The following is a 13,269-nucleotide window of genomic DNA, read 5'->3' on the forward strand; positions in this document are numbered from 1 at the left end:
CCTGTGGACTGGTACTGTTGGCAGGACTGTCATATCTGGAAAGCACGGCCTCAGAAACAAGTTACTGGAGCTGAAACAACGCTGTCATTTCAGGGAGAAAGCTAGCTGCAGAAGAACGTGTGGCTTGCTTAATTATTGCACTATATAATAGATTTTTCCAAATAACTTGTTATATTGCTACCTGACTTCACATATTGTAGCTAGGGGAGCAGGGCTCCTGCATGTTGGCTTTCCTGCCACAGGTAGGACCAAGCTGAAATTCTGGGGAGGTTTCAGTTCTTGGATTTAGTCAAGTGGGGAGGGAGCAGGCAAGCAGGTACTGCTGAGCAGCACTGCTGAGGGGTGGCTGGTAACTCGTACCTCCACAACACGTATAAACTTACGTTCATGTGCATGCCTTGGTATCCTCCCGGACTTCAGGCACCAGGAGTGTGCTGGTGTGTGATCGTCCCTTGCCCTGTAATAAGTCTTCTCTGGTCATGCTTTGTACTTCAGTAGTTCTTGCTAGGTCAGGTACTGCCCGATAGACGTGGCAGGAAAGGGATGATGTCTGGAAAGTGTTAATATAGCTCTGTGAGCTATAGGTATCTGATACCTGCTTCTGGCCATCTCTGGAGTAGAAATGATGTTTAAAATGCCCAGATGCCTTCCTTTTTAAAACAAATTAATCGGTGAGCTCAACATCAAATACTGAGAATGGAGCACAAAATAAGGGTCATTTTTGCTAATGGTGCATTAACTTGTCACTGTTGTTGACCAGTTCAGGTGGATAAGGAGAGAACTGAAGGTGTTGGACCACTTGAAGGTTCTCCTGTTAGTATAAAGCCCGGAGATCACGTATCTTCCCTGTTGGCTTGTTGAACTGTAACACAAGGAGACTTGTACGCTGTCCAGCCACAGCGGGATTGCTACCGAGGGCTTTGATTTGCTTGTGAAAACCAGCGTTGTCTGTGCTCGTTTGATCCCTTGGGAGGGAAGGACAAGGACAATGATTGTTGCAGATCCAAACTATGGGTTTAGTTGAGAAGATAGCTTGCACTCTATTTTTAATTACTTTAGAAGAGATTTATTCCTAACCTTAGGACCTACCTTGATCTTTCTCCCTTACAAAGCTGATTCGTGTAGAGAAAGGACAAGGGGCTGTGGTGGAGGGGAGTTAGGAAATAAATGAAACTCTGTCATCTTACTCATGACCTATGTTGTTCTAATTAAGCTGTTTGGTTGCTCTCAGACAAGTGCCTTTGTCAGACTAATTTGTGTAAGTAGGCTGTTTCCAGTCTGTGATCAGGAAGTCAAACTCAATAAGAAAATAGTTGGTGGTGTGATTTTGTATGCAAGTTATTAAGAATTTAATAGAAAATATAATGTGCTCCTGACTAGTACATCTCCAGCCAAAGATCTTCAGCAGCCATTACTGGAACAACCTTCAGGGTGCATGGGTGTGAGAATATATGTCAAAAGGAAAAAAATAGGCTAGGATTATGGAAGAGGGTTAAAGGAGAGATGATTTAAGGACTGTGATAGATGCTTGCTAGATGAATAAAAGGGAGCAAGCAGTCTAAGTGACTTTGAACCGGGGGAAAAAAAAATATCACTATGAGGTAGGAAAACACACTTCCATACTTCTTGCAGTGTCAATAGGCAAAACCTATGCATCTATCTCATCAGTGCTTTTCAGAAGACTTGAAGTAGTAGGTGGCTTTAATGGGAACAGGAGATCTGCGGTCCAGGCTGGTGTTAACCTCTTCCTGCAACTGCACCAAGCCTCTTCGCTGCTTTGTCAGAATTTCCCTGCAGGAAAAGTGATGGCTACTCAGATCACAGCTCTGTTTAAATATCCCAGGGTGGAGACAGACCTGGTCTGTCATGGCTTCCACAGATGATCTCTGTGTTTATTTCAAACAACTCGTTGCTAGTCTTTGTTATGGGAGACAAACAGCCATCGCATGCCCAGCAAGGCTGGCTGGATTGCAGCCAAGGATTTCCCTCTGAGCAGTAATCCTGCCTGCTACAGCCTCTGTAGATCTTGAGCAAGGAGGTCAGCTTGGTTTCTGTAATACACCTGTACCACAAAGTGGAAAAATAACAGCTGAGAGCAAATGGGGAAAGCCATTCAATCAGAGAGAGAGATCTGCCCAAGGCAAAAGAAGTGGAAATATGTTGGTCTGGCATCTTGCCTTAATGTTTCCAAAAGCACTTCGGGAGATCAGGTGAAATGAAATGAAGTGTAAACTGCTTTCCAGTAATGTAGGTGTTGGGTTTTTTCTAAGAGGGTTTTTTTGTAGAAGCTTCTGTAGCACTGCAAGTACTAGGTATGTTGCATTCTCTGTCTTTTGATTTCTTGGCTATTAAAAAGCAGATGGGGGAAGAGGAAGAATACACCTTGAAATCTTGAAAGTTATTTCCCATAAAAACATGGGTGTTCAAATTCTACAAAAGAGCTAGCAGAATTGAGCTAACAGTAACTTAAAGTCACTGTTTAAGACTTCAGAAGTGAGCCTTTCACAACCAACAACACTTTGTATTTCTCAGAGTTGAAACGTGTGTTTATAAACTTTGCGGAGAGAGCATGCCATGTGTCACAATGGTATGTATAACAATGCCATCTTCCTTGACAGTTGCACTATAAAGTCCCTTCAGCGACGTCACGTTTGCATCAGCCGCCTGGAGAGGCCTCAGAATTGGGGTGAAAACTCCTGTGAAGTGAGATTTGTGATATTAGTCCTGGCTCCTCCTAAAATGGTGAGTACTGCTCTCTTGTTTGCTCTGGTGCTTCAGAGGATTCTCCCAAGATTGCTTTTCTTTGGTCTCCTTTTAGGGTTAATGACAATGTATTATTTTTAAGACACAAGGGGACGTGAAAAGGCCTGAGATCTTCTCAGCAGTTGTCAAGGTGGTTTATTCTAACAGGAGTAGATTAGTCAGCTGCATCCTCATCTCATACTGGAGAATGGCCACTAGCCTGACTGGGAGGAGAACGCTGCAGATCAAGTATCTGTAGTCCCCATACGCTTTTTGCTAGAGCTACCTCTGTGACGCAGGTAATACTCGACAGATTCCCTCCTTCCAGCTTTACCAGTTTAGTTACTGTTTTTAGAGGTAAGGAATGCTGTTCCTGGTTAAAGCCAGGCTTGTGAAGGGCTCTTGCGAGTCTGCAGCTGATGCCCCACTGCAAAGGTCTGGGTTGCTTCCCAGCAAACACTTGATGGGACTGGCGGTTACACTGCAGTTGTAGATGGACTGAGGTAACCAAGAAGTAGATGTAGTTTTGTGAGCTCTATTGCACTATGGGCGAGACTATTTGGGAGCTGGGGTGCTTTTAAGGTCAGACTGTGCCGAGGTCCTTCGGGATGTGTTTTCACAGCTTTTGGCACTTGAAACACCGAGGTTAAAGCTTGCTTAAGTGTACTTGCTGGTTCTTTGGTGTAGACAAGGCCAACAAATGACATAGTAGTACACATTTACTGCAGTATCACGGGGGGCCATCAAGGTCAATTGGGGAATCACTATCCTGTCTTCCTAGAAAGCACTGGCTTGATCAAGATGGTGTGTTCTTCTAGCTAATGGTTGAATGGTTCAAAGCTCAAGACCTTTTCACACTTAAGCTGGCTGTTTACACCTTGGTGCTACTAGGTCTGTGCTTCTGGGAGGTGCTGGAGAGGTTGGGGACCTTGTCTGGAACAGGACATATCCTGATTCAATTTCCTGCACTTTAATGCTATCCGTGTGACCTTGGGACCTTCTAGTCTGGTCTGCCTGTCTCCTCCTCCCCTCCACCACCACCCTTGTTTAAATGGAAATACTGGTGTTTCCTCATTTCCCAGGATTTCTGGCAGATCTTTCCCAACTGAGCAGTTCAATGCTTTTGGCATAGATCTCAAACCCAACAGGCTGAAAACATATTGATGTTCCTTATGAAAAGCAGCAGGCAAACAACTGAACCCCCTGCGCAACTGCATTGATCTCTTTCATTGTATGTCAGTTTGCTTATCTCCGGCCAGCTACGTGCAAAGCACCTAGCGAACAGCTCTGCATCCGCTTGTATCCTGAAAGTTTGCAATTCCAATGGGCAGCATCAAATTAAGGAAAGGGAGTGGAGGCCAAGCAGAGCTGCAGTTGCCAATACGCTTTTTATTTTAAATGAGTTTATCTAGCCAGCTCTAAGTACGCATTTCTGGTACAGCAGTTAAAATAATTAACCTGCTGACAGTAACAGATTAAATGAGCCTTGCTTGGGGAGGGGAAGAAAAAAAGCGCAGAAAATGGGCATCTGTTGTGCTGAGGAATCCAGATCCTTGGCCTTCTTTAATATGGAGGATGGAAAAAACTTGAGTTTCCTTGCAAATCTCTGCGCTTGTCCTCTAAACCATTCATCTCTCTTTCTGGGAAAGCAAAGAAAGGGAGAAGCATTGGGCGGCTTGAAGTAACCCCTTGCAGCATCCAGCCCAAGGACTGCTGCTGCTTAGAGGTGAAGGAGAAGACGGCAAATCTAGGCTGGTTCAGTCTGAAAGGACCAAAGCAATTCCTAGAGTAGATCATCTTCACTGAAATCCAAACCCTTCCCTAGAAACTTAAATTGAACATGTCCTAGCAAGTGTGTCTGAAGGGACATTCCCTGTGATGGAGAGAGGGCGATGGAGGAGAGGTGGAGGCAGGGCAATGTGAGTGATGGAGCAAGTATAGTTAGTGATGATTTTGGGACTAGTGCAGTGCCACCCACATGTCCATGCCTCTGCGTCAAGCAACACTGAATTATTTGGTTGTGTTTATGAAGAAATTCTTCACCTGCTTTGTAATGAATCATGAAAACTAATTCAGATCAATCGCATATGCTCGCTACTACTTTTCACAGTAATGCGAGGAGCTTGGAGGCTGTCCAAAGGAGGGTGGTTGTTTGGGTGTCTCTAGCAGTTGCTGCATGATGAATGTTGAGTGTAGCTAAGGCGGGTGGGTTAAAACTTTGCATCAAAAGGAGCTCTTAATGAGCTATGGTTCTACATAACTTTGCCTTGGCAGGTATCTTATCTGTCCTGACCAAGGTGGTACAAGCAGTTGAGCAGGTCAGGGTTTGTAGGGCTTGAATTTGGTGAGTTTGTGCAGGGATGGGGAGCTCAGTCTCCTTTTGTATCTAATTTCCAAGGTGCTTTGAGCAATAGGAAAGCGGGCTTGGATACTGTTGAAGCTGGACCCTCAAAGAATCAGGCCTGTGGCTCACGGAAATGTTAAAGCCTGCAAATAGGCACTTGTTCCTTTTTCACATTTGCAAGTCTCCTGTCCCTTCCGAGCATTTAGTGAAGATAGGCAGCGCTGCTGGTGTGCATGCTCAGCTGCTTCTTTCCTATGCTTTCCTCCATGACAGTAGTTACTTTAGCCGACAGCTCTAAATCTCCACTTGTGCTGTCAGAATTGCCCCAGAGAGGCCAACCGAATTGAGTTTTAATGCCTAGAAAATAGGAAGCTGATGAAGCAGATGTGCACAATAATCTGTTTTCTGGAAGAGACATCAGGACACTACTACTTGCAGGAACCTTGATTACAGTGTCTTTCCACCCCAGTAGCAGTAATGCTGAGGTGCTGTAGGACAGCAAAGGCTCTTACTTGTTTAGCCTCAGCAGGCTTGAAGGGAGACGGGGGATAAAATGCATGCTCAGCATGATTCAGCATTGGATCGAATCCTGGGACGTTGATCAAGTAAGACTGATCAGTGCTTTTGGTCAGGGCCTGAATGTTGATGCCTTCACAGGATCCTGCTGTGGTTGGTGTGTTCGTCTGCACAGCTTCCACATGTACCCTTCTCCATCAGGTGTCTCTGGGGTCCTGGAAGCTAGGCAGCTTGCGCTTCAGATGGTGCCCAATGGGGCAAAGCAGTTGTTTTATCTTTCAGAAGTGAAAGAAAATAGTTTTACAAGGTTTTTTTCTGTCTTTTTTTTCCCTCCCCACTCAGAAAAGTACCAAAACTGCCACAGAAGTGGGCAGGACCTTTGCCACGATGTTTTCAGACATAACCTTTCGGCAGAAACTCCTAGAAACCAAAACTGAGGAGGAGTTCAAGGAAGCCTTAGTCCACCAACGCCACTTGTTGACGGTGGTGAATCAGAGACCCTCAGCAATGAGCGATGGGCACAAGTCGCACGGTCCTAAGCCACTCAAGGTAAGACTGGCCAACATCTGCCACGCCCCTGCTTCAGTGGTGTCCAAATGCACAAGTGCAAGGATTTTGGGGTAAGGAGATGAAGCAGTTGTGCTGCTTGCATCCAATGGGCTTTCCTAGCAAGCTCTCAGTGCTGAGGTTTCTACAAACGGCTGCTGTGTGTATGTCCACCTTCCTCAGCTCCTGTTGTAAATCTAAAAAAAAAAAAAAAACCACACTTCAAAGAGACAGGTGCTGAAGGGATGCAGAGCAGTAGGGGGTTGAAATGATTACAGGACTTTGATTCCAGATGCTTAGTCAAGGGTGGGATTAATGGATCACTGTGCGTTGTCAGTCCAAGGTACTTAATCCTTACAATCAGAAGTCTCTGAAGGAAACTGCTGCTTGTCTTTCCCGCAGCCGAAAGACTTCTTGGCCATGCCTGCGTGGTAATTTCACTTAAAAGTTGCCTGTCAGTATCTGGCCTGACTTCTCACTGTTTGATCTGTAGCTCTGTAAAATGTTACTTGCTTTGTACTTTAAAGTTCGAGGGAAATGCTGTAACTCAGCTTTCTTTTCTGGAATTTCCTGTGTATTGGTCATCGCTTTGCTTTTCCGTTCAGAAATTCATTCTTTAACCAGACAGCGTACCTGAAAAACAAACTGTGCCATCTCTAGCTTGCTGCTTCTGTCCCCGAATTACAAGTAACCTTAAAGCTTTGTGTTGCCTACAGTGCAGAAGCTGGTTAACTTATCACTTTTTTTTTTCCTGGAATAGACTTAAGGGGTTTTGATCTGCACATCTGGAAATGAGCAAAGCTCATGTTTTTCCTGCAGAATCCCCTTGCTCACAGGTAGCGCTTTGAACTTTGCTAGACCCCATACCTGCTCTTTAAGTTTGCAGAACAAGTCTTGAAACCCTCTTCAAACCTAGGTCATTCAGAGTGCTGGTATTTGGAGTAGTTACAGTAATGTAATTCAGATAAAGTACATTTAACCCTTTGCACTTGGTCTTTCAAAGGGGTTTTTGGTAGAGCAGTTAAGTGTCTCTCTGTCTTCTGCTAAAACTAGCCCTTTTAAAATGTCTGTAGAGGATTTTCAGCTCTGTGGCTTGGTGAGCAGGAGGGCTGGAGGCAACACTGAGCTTGTAGATGTGGGCCCTGAGATATGGTGATATTCCTACCTGCCTCGCTGGGCAAGCAGCCTTGGCCAGGCAGATTTTCAACGGCTCTGAGCCAGTGCTGTAAATAGTGACATTTGTTTCTTTAGCGCTTGCTCTTGGCATTGACCGTTCTTGGTCTGGATTTGGTAAATCATTGTTTTTAAAATGTTTTATCCTTCAGCTCTCAGGAGACTCAGCGTATGTAGTAGTAACTCTGCTTTCTCATGTCTCTTGGAAGAAACTGTCCCCTACCCTGCTGTGCCAGCATAGACCTTAAGAGCTGGGAGGGAGACTTCTTTTCCTGGCAAGCAAAGATTTGTCTGGAGAAGTGAGGTTGATTTGAGATCATAGCCTGCATTCCTCAGTTCCTATGAGAGCCATCTCCAGCAGCATCTCCTCCCCCTCTGTCTGCCCTGTGCGATAGCCTTCTAGAAAGGAAGCATTTAATATAAGCACAAACTCATATGAGACCAGGGGTGTAATTTCAACCTGTGAACCACCCCCAGTGAAATAAATACCCTAATCTGGAGCCACTGCATTATTAGAAGAGAGCCCTCAGGAGGGTAAAGTCTCTCGGTAGCATAAAATCTGCCTCCTGCTTCCTTTCTTCCCTTGGTCCTGCGGTGATGGGCCTCAATTGCTCTGTGTGTGAGTGGGATTTTTGCAAGTGCTTGTTTTTACCTCTGCTAAAATACTGAAGGGAACATGACAGTTGCACACCATGCTGTGCCTACAGCACAGTCAGTTTGCTTTGGCTCATCTCAGAGGATTATTTAGGCAAGGCTACATGCTCAGTCATAATTAAGTCAGCCTGAAATCCTCTTGTTTACTGAGGCATCTAATTGTGATTTTGTTCATGGAGGAGCCCCTAATAGTTGTGATGCTTTCTGGCTGTGATTTTGTGTCTGTTTGATACCTGTGTGGATTTGCTGAGAGGGCTGGGCTATGCTTGCTCGGCATCAGCAGAAGGGAGGATAGTGTGTGTCCCTGGTCTGTGCAAAATAGTTGTGCAGTCCCCAGTACTTAAGGGAGGACTGAGAAAGGGTCGGTGTTGTTGGAGCAGGTATTTTCTGTTTGGCTTTGTAATTGCTGTTAAGTGCTGGCTTAGCCTCTTCCTCCAACCCAAACAATGGTTGCTTATGGCAAGAGACTTGGAGGGATTTGTAAAATGAAAAGTGGAAAATCCATGAACTTCATCTAATGTTTTTTGTGTGTGCTCCTTTTGCTGCTCTTGCCTCTCTCATGTATTTGGAGCAGCATGGGCAAAGCACTGGCAGGACTTGCAGAAGAGGAGAATAAGGAGACTGAAGGAGGATTTGGTGCTGGGTACCTGAGCTACGGTTCTTAAAGGCTAATAAACCTTGAGCTTGGTGTTGGTGGGGGATGCAGCTCTGGACTCCTGGATAAGGCCACCTAGTATTAGGATGTTAAACCAAAAAGTCGACAGGGCTATGAGAGAGGTGCCACCACGAGCAGGAGTGGAAAGCCAATGGGTCAGCCAAACTTGATCCACTGAAGGAGAAAGAAGCAGGGAATGGCAGTCCAAGAAATTCCCAGCGCTGGAGCGTACGAGGAAGGAAGCAGATCAAAAAGGGCAAGAACGAAGTGTCAGCACTGTCCTTCCCAAGATTTTTGGAAACCTCACAAGGTGCAAGCTCCTGCCTGGCAGGAGGCAAAAGCCAGACTGAAACATTTCTGGAGTAGAGTTAGACAACGAAGATGCCTGGTGGGATGGATTGGGGGATAAAAGTAAAACCAAAAAGGGCAGTAACTTGAGAGGTCAGTAAACTTGGTCTTTTATCTCCTTAGTGCAACCCAAGTTGAGTATGAGGTTAGCAGAGCAGAGGAAGAAGATTAGCCATACAGAAGAAACAGCTTTCCCCATACTTAGCCACTGATGAGGTTTAGCTTGAGCTTGACATCCCCATGCCCCACCCTAGGCTAAACTTGCACACGTGCAAGAAATAAATGCATGAAGGAATCGGGGGTCTCAAACACAACCCATTGGCTCCTCTTCTCTCAAATTTGCCTCAATGTGCGTTGCGGGACAAGAAGTTAGGGAGTGCTTTTCTCTTCTGCACGCTCACCGCTGCCTATGAACAGGCAATGTGCACGGGTGCCCCTTCCCTCCCCACCCCACGCTCAGCCCCAGGCCAGCAGCACCACGTGGTTTCTTCCCCAGAAGATGAGATACCCCGAGCATCGTTTTCCCTGTACTCACTGCAGTGAGACGAGTAAACATATTAGTCATTAAAGCTATTGTGATTCTCTGGCTGACTCGTGCCTTCAGGAATGTCTTTCTGGGGGGAAAAAATAAAATTGCTTTTCAAGTGTATACGGCTTTGATGTCCAAATATGCCTCCAAATATGGTTTAAGCTCATAACTTTTTCGGAAATGCTTAAAATGCAGATGTTATGCTGGTGTCTGCCGTCTTTTCATCCCGATTGTTCAGGTTAGAGAGTTGAAACTGTCCTAAAGTAATACAGGTGTATTAGCAAAATGCAACAGAATTGACTTAAGTAGCTGAAATATGAGATGTCATAGTCACTGATAAAGGAGCTGATCCTCTGAGGTATCTTTTGCACCCCAAACCCTAGTGTTTGCCGTACCCGGTGTATTCCTTCTAAAAGAGAGGTTTCCTTGTTGTGTTTTACTTATGGCCTTGATCATCCAGGTGCTGAAAAGCAGGTAAGTCCCATGAGAAAAGGCAAAGTTGTGTGTAGTCTGTTAAACGAGCACTGCAGTGTCAAGTCTTTTTTAAAGCAGTAGTTTTTATCTGTTTCCACATAAACCAGTGAAAGGAAGATATCCATGCTCTTTTGAGGTGATCTGTTAGAGTAAATTTTGGATCTGTGATTTTTTCCCCCCAACACTCCCTAGCAGATAAGTCTTCTGTGTCTAATTCTGCAACAAACATCTGAAATGTTTTAGATGGGACAGCTGGGGTAATTATCACTGTATAAAGGTGCATTTGATTTTCAGAGTAGTATGTGTACTCTGAGTTGAGGATAATGGGGAAAAAATCTGACAGGTGTCTCATTTGCAAGTGTTGCCTACTCTGATGCTTTCCATGTGCTTTCCGTAAGGATGTAGTTGTGAGAATTGGGAGGCTGTAAGTCAATAGCAGCTGTCACATATTTCTGAAAAGCTCCTTATTGCCTGTGGTGAGCATCAGATTGTATAAACAATCGTACTGCACCTTGCAGGCCCCTAAACCAGAAATAAAAGGGAACATGGTGGGTTTTTGGAACCCTTTCATAATGATCTTACTGTCTTTTAATGGGCAGAAATTACAGCTTGGTTATGTGAAGTTATTCAAGCCTTGTTCCCTTTTGCTGAAGTTTGAGGTATAGACAGTCTTTGTTCCCTTACTACATCTGTTTGAGGTCTCCCTTTCCCATGACAATGCTGAGGAAGAGGATACTGGCTGGGGATCCCCTTTCAGAGGCTTCACGTGGATTTGGGGGAAGAGTTCTTTGTGGTGGCATCTAAAGAAAAAGAAGTTGGCTAGAGGGATGGGAAAGGCGTCTCTGACCTGATGTCTAACCCCAGGATACCCAAGGTCTAATCCTGCTGTTGGCCAAGGTGTTTTCAGCAAGTCACACTGTGCATCAGCTCCCTCACCTGCAAAGCAGAGATGCGGATATGAACGGGAGGGGGGAAAAGGGAAGGAAGGGAGGAAAAGCAGGGTGGTCTGGGGGATTTTCTCTTTTACAATGCTTTTGAGGATATAAATTGAAGTGCAAAGAGTTTATTTTTATTATCATTACAAAATCTGATTTGAATGCCCCATTCAAAACGACCAGTTTTGCTCCTATCAGTATTGAATAAGGAGGTTAATCTCTTTAACAATACATGAGCCTTTAAACTGACACAGCACTTCCTTCCTTTCTTTAGTTGCATGAGTTTCTCAATGTTGGCAAGGGGATTTCTGATGACATTGCACGAAGATTTCCAGTGTACGCTTTGGACTTCACTGACGGTATGTTGGCCAATGTTTATGAAAGCATTGGCCTGATTTTGAATTTTTGTGATGCGATGTCCTGTTTACAGTGTGCATTGAATGTGTTCTTTGATACGCGTAACAGCTCTCTTATTTCTTATTTAAAAGAATATTTTGTCAACAGCCTGTGAATAGGCAGCGTGGCACACTATAGATGGGAATCTTGCAGTGTTCCCTTAATGAAGATGCTAGCTGTATGCAGATGAGGATTTTAATTTTTATTAAGCAATGAGGTGATTAAATGGATTGATTATTGTCGTGTGCAGACACAGATCAACTCGTTGCAACCTAATTAGTCAGCACTGGCCTAATAGGCCCTTTCTGCTGTCTTTGCAAGCTAGCATCAATAGCAATTATGGTCATGCTGTGGGAGTTGAGAATGCTTAAACAAAATCTGAGCTGCAGTAACTTCAGCTCGGTGCTTTTAAAAACAGGATATAGCTTGTCTGCTGTAGCCAGATCACACGAGCAGCAATACAGTGTTTATATAGAGCCTCAGGTTTTGGGCTTTATATAGCTCCCCCAATGGCCTTGTTGGTTTTAAGAGTCACTTTCTCCCTGTTCACTTTCAGACTTTCACTTTCAGAGATTCTTAAAGACTGTGAAAAGTCTCCAGGGCAAACCATGATTACAGAGCCTCAGCCTGACATCAAAACATGTTCAGTTTTTTACAGCTTATTGGGGAGCTGGTTAATATATTCAAGTATCAAACCCAGAAAGTTTGCATAAAATGAAGATGCAGATCGTAGGCAGGGAGAATCTCGGGGCTCTATCAGACACCTTCCTGCTGTTAAATCCTCCTTAGCTCAAGCCACAGTGTCCCAGCCTTCCCTACTGCACCTCTGCTGAGGGCTATCTCCCTTGGAGTTGGCCTAAGAAAATAAGATGCATACCCGAGCCCCATTTTGCAGACAAGTATTCTAGTGCAAAACCACCTTCCACGGCAGCTTAAGCTTGAAAGCAAGCATGGGCGGGGTATGGATGTGCGTCCCCCACTACATTTCGATAAGGATGGTCACCACCAGGAGAGGAACATAGCAATCAGCTGTTGGCTGCTTGACTGAAGGAGATGCCATGTGTCTGGGGGAGTTGCCAAGTAGTTGCTTCCCACAAAGATCCAGTTTTGTCGACTAGGAATGCTTCATCCACCATGATATGTTTTGCAGTTAGTGGTGCCCACTCTGCTGGGAAGAATAAAATGGGAGGAGATGCTAGCTTAGCACAGTGCTGGATGCTTTCTCTAGGTGCTTTGTAACTGCTGGGATAAAACTATTTTCAGGAGGCTTGGGGTGAAAGGAGGGCAGGCTCCCTTTGAAGTCAAGCTAATGCTGTGTTCTCTGGGGAGTGAGGGTATGTTGAGGAGGGAGGGGGACAAGAAATTATTTTCGGGGTAGCAGCAAGGAGTCTGATAAAACAGACTCTTGGCGTGTGCATCATTGGCACCAGATCTGGCAGGGGACTTAAGCTCCTAATCTGGACGCTTCTGGAGTGGGTTCAGGATACTTCATCTCTACGGCTGTTGCTTTGCAGGACTGTCAAAGTCTAACTTTTCATGGTAAATATTGAAGTGCTGCAGAAGCACCTTGTGGGGACCCATGTGCATCTCAAGACAGAGCAGTGTGTCCTATGGCTGTCAGCATCCTGAGCGCAGCAGGTTCACAGGCACAAAAGCATCATACGATGGTCCTGCAGCCAACTTTGGCTGTTGGCAGATTTGGAAATCCATTGCAGGGTCCATGTTCTGGCTCTGAATGCATCCAAATTAACCTGTGTGTGCTGCCTCTCAGCCCTGGGGCTGCCAGCTACAGTCAGGTCTGCAAGCTTTCCATGAACTGATGTACATAGCAGATCAGGCTTAGCCTAAACAAGGTGCTGGGGTTGACTAGCTTGAAAGAATTTTTCCTTTGGTTGCATGTGCCCTGAGTGATGAAATACTGTCATAGTGAGAATCCAGCATTACAAATATTCCAGAA

At 45.0% G+C, this 13,269-nt stretch overlaps 1 protein-coding gene across 8 annotated transcripts in view; it reads left to right on the plus strand.

Moving 5' to 3' along the window:
• Positions 1-13,269, plus strand: part of SLC4A11 (solute carrier family 4 member 11) — a 101,677-nt gene that overhangs the window by 52,601 nt on the left and 35,807 nt on the right. For all 8 annotated transcript variants that reach the window (XM_075148380.1, XM_075148381.1, XM_075148378.1 and 5 more), the window contains 3 exons: positions 2,619-2,742; positions 5,945-6,151; positions 11,191-11,275. In XM_075148380.1, coding sequence (XP_075004481.1) covers positions 2,619-2,742; positions 5,945-6,151; positions 11,191-11,275 — 416 coding nt within the window. The remainder of the gene's footprint in view (positions 1-2,618; positions 2,743-5,944; positions 6,152-11,190; positions 11,276-13,269) is intronic.

This window comes from Calonectris borealis, chromosome 4 (genome assembly GCF_964195595.1).
Source record: "Calonectris borealis chromosome 4, bCalBor7.hap1.2, whole genome shotgun sequence".
In the NCBI taxonomy this organism is placed as follows: domain Eukaryota; kingdom Metazoa; phylum Chordata; class Aves; order Procellariiformes; family Procellariidae; genus Calonectris; species Calonectris borealis.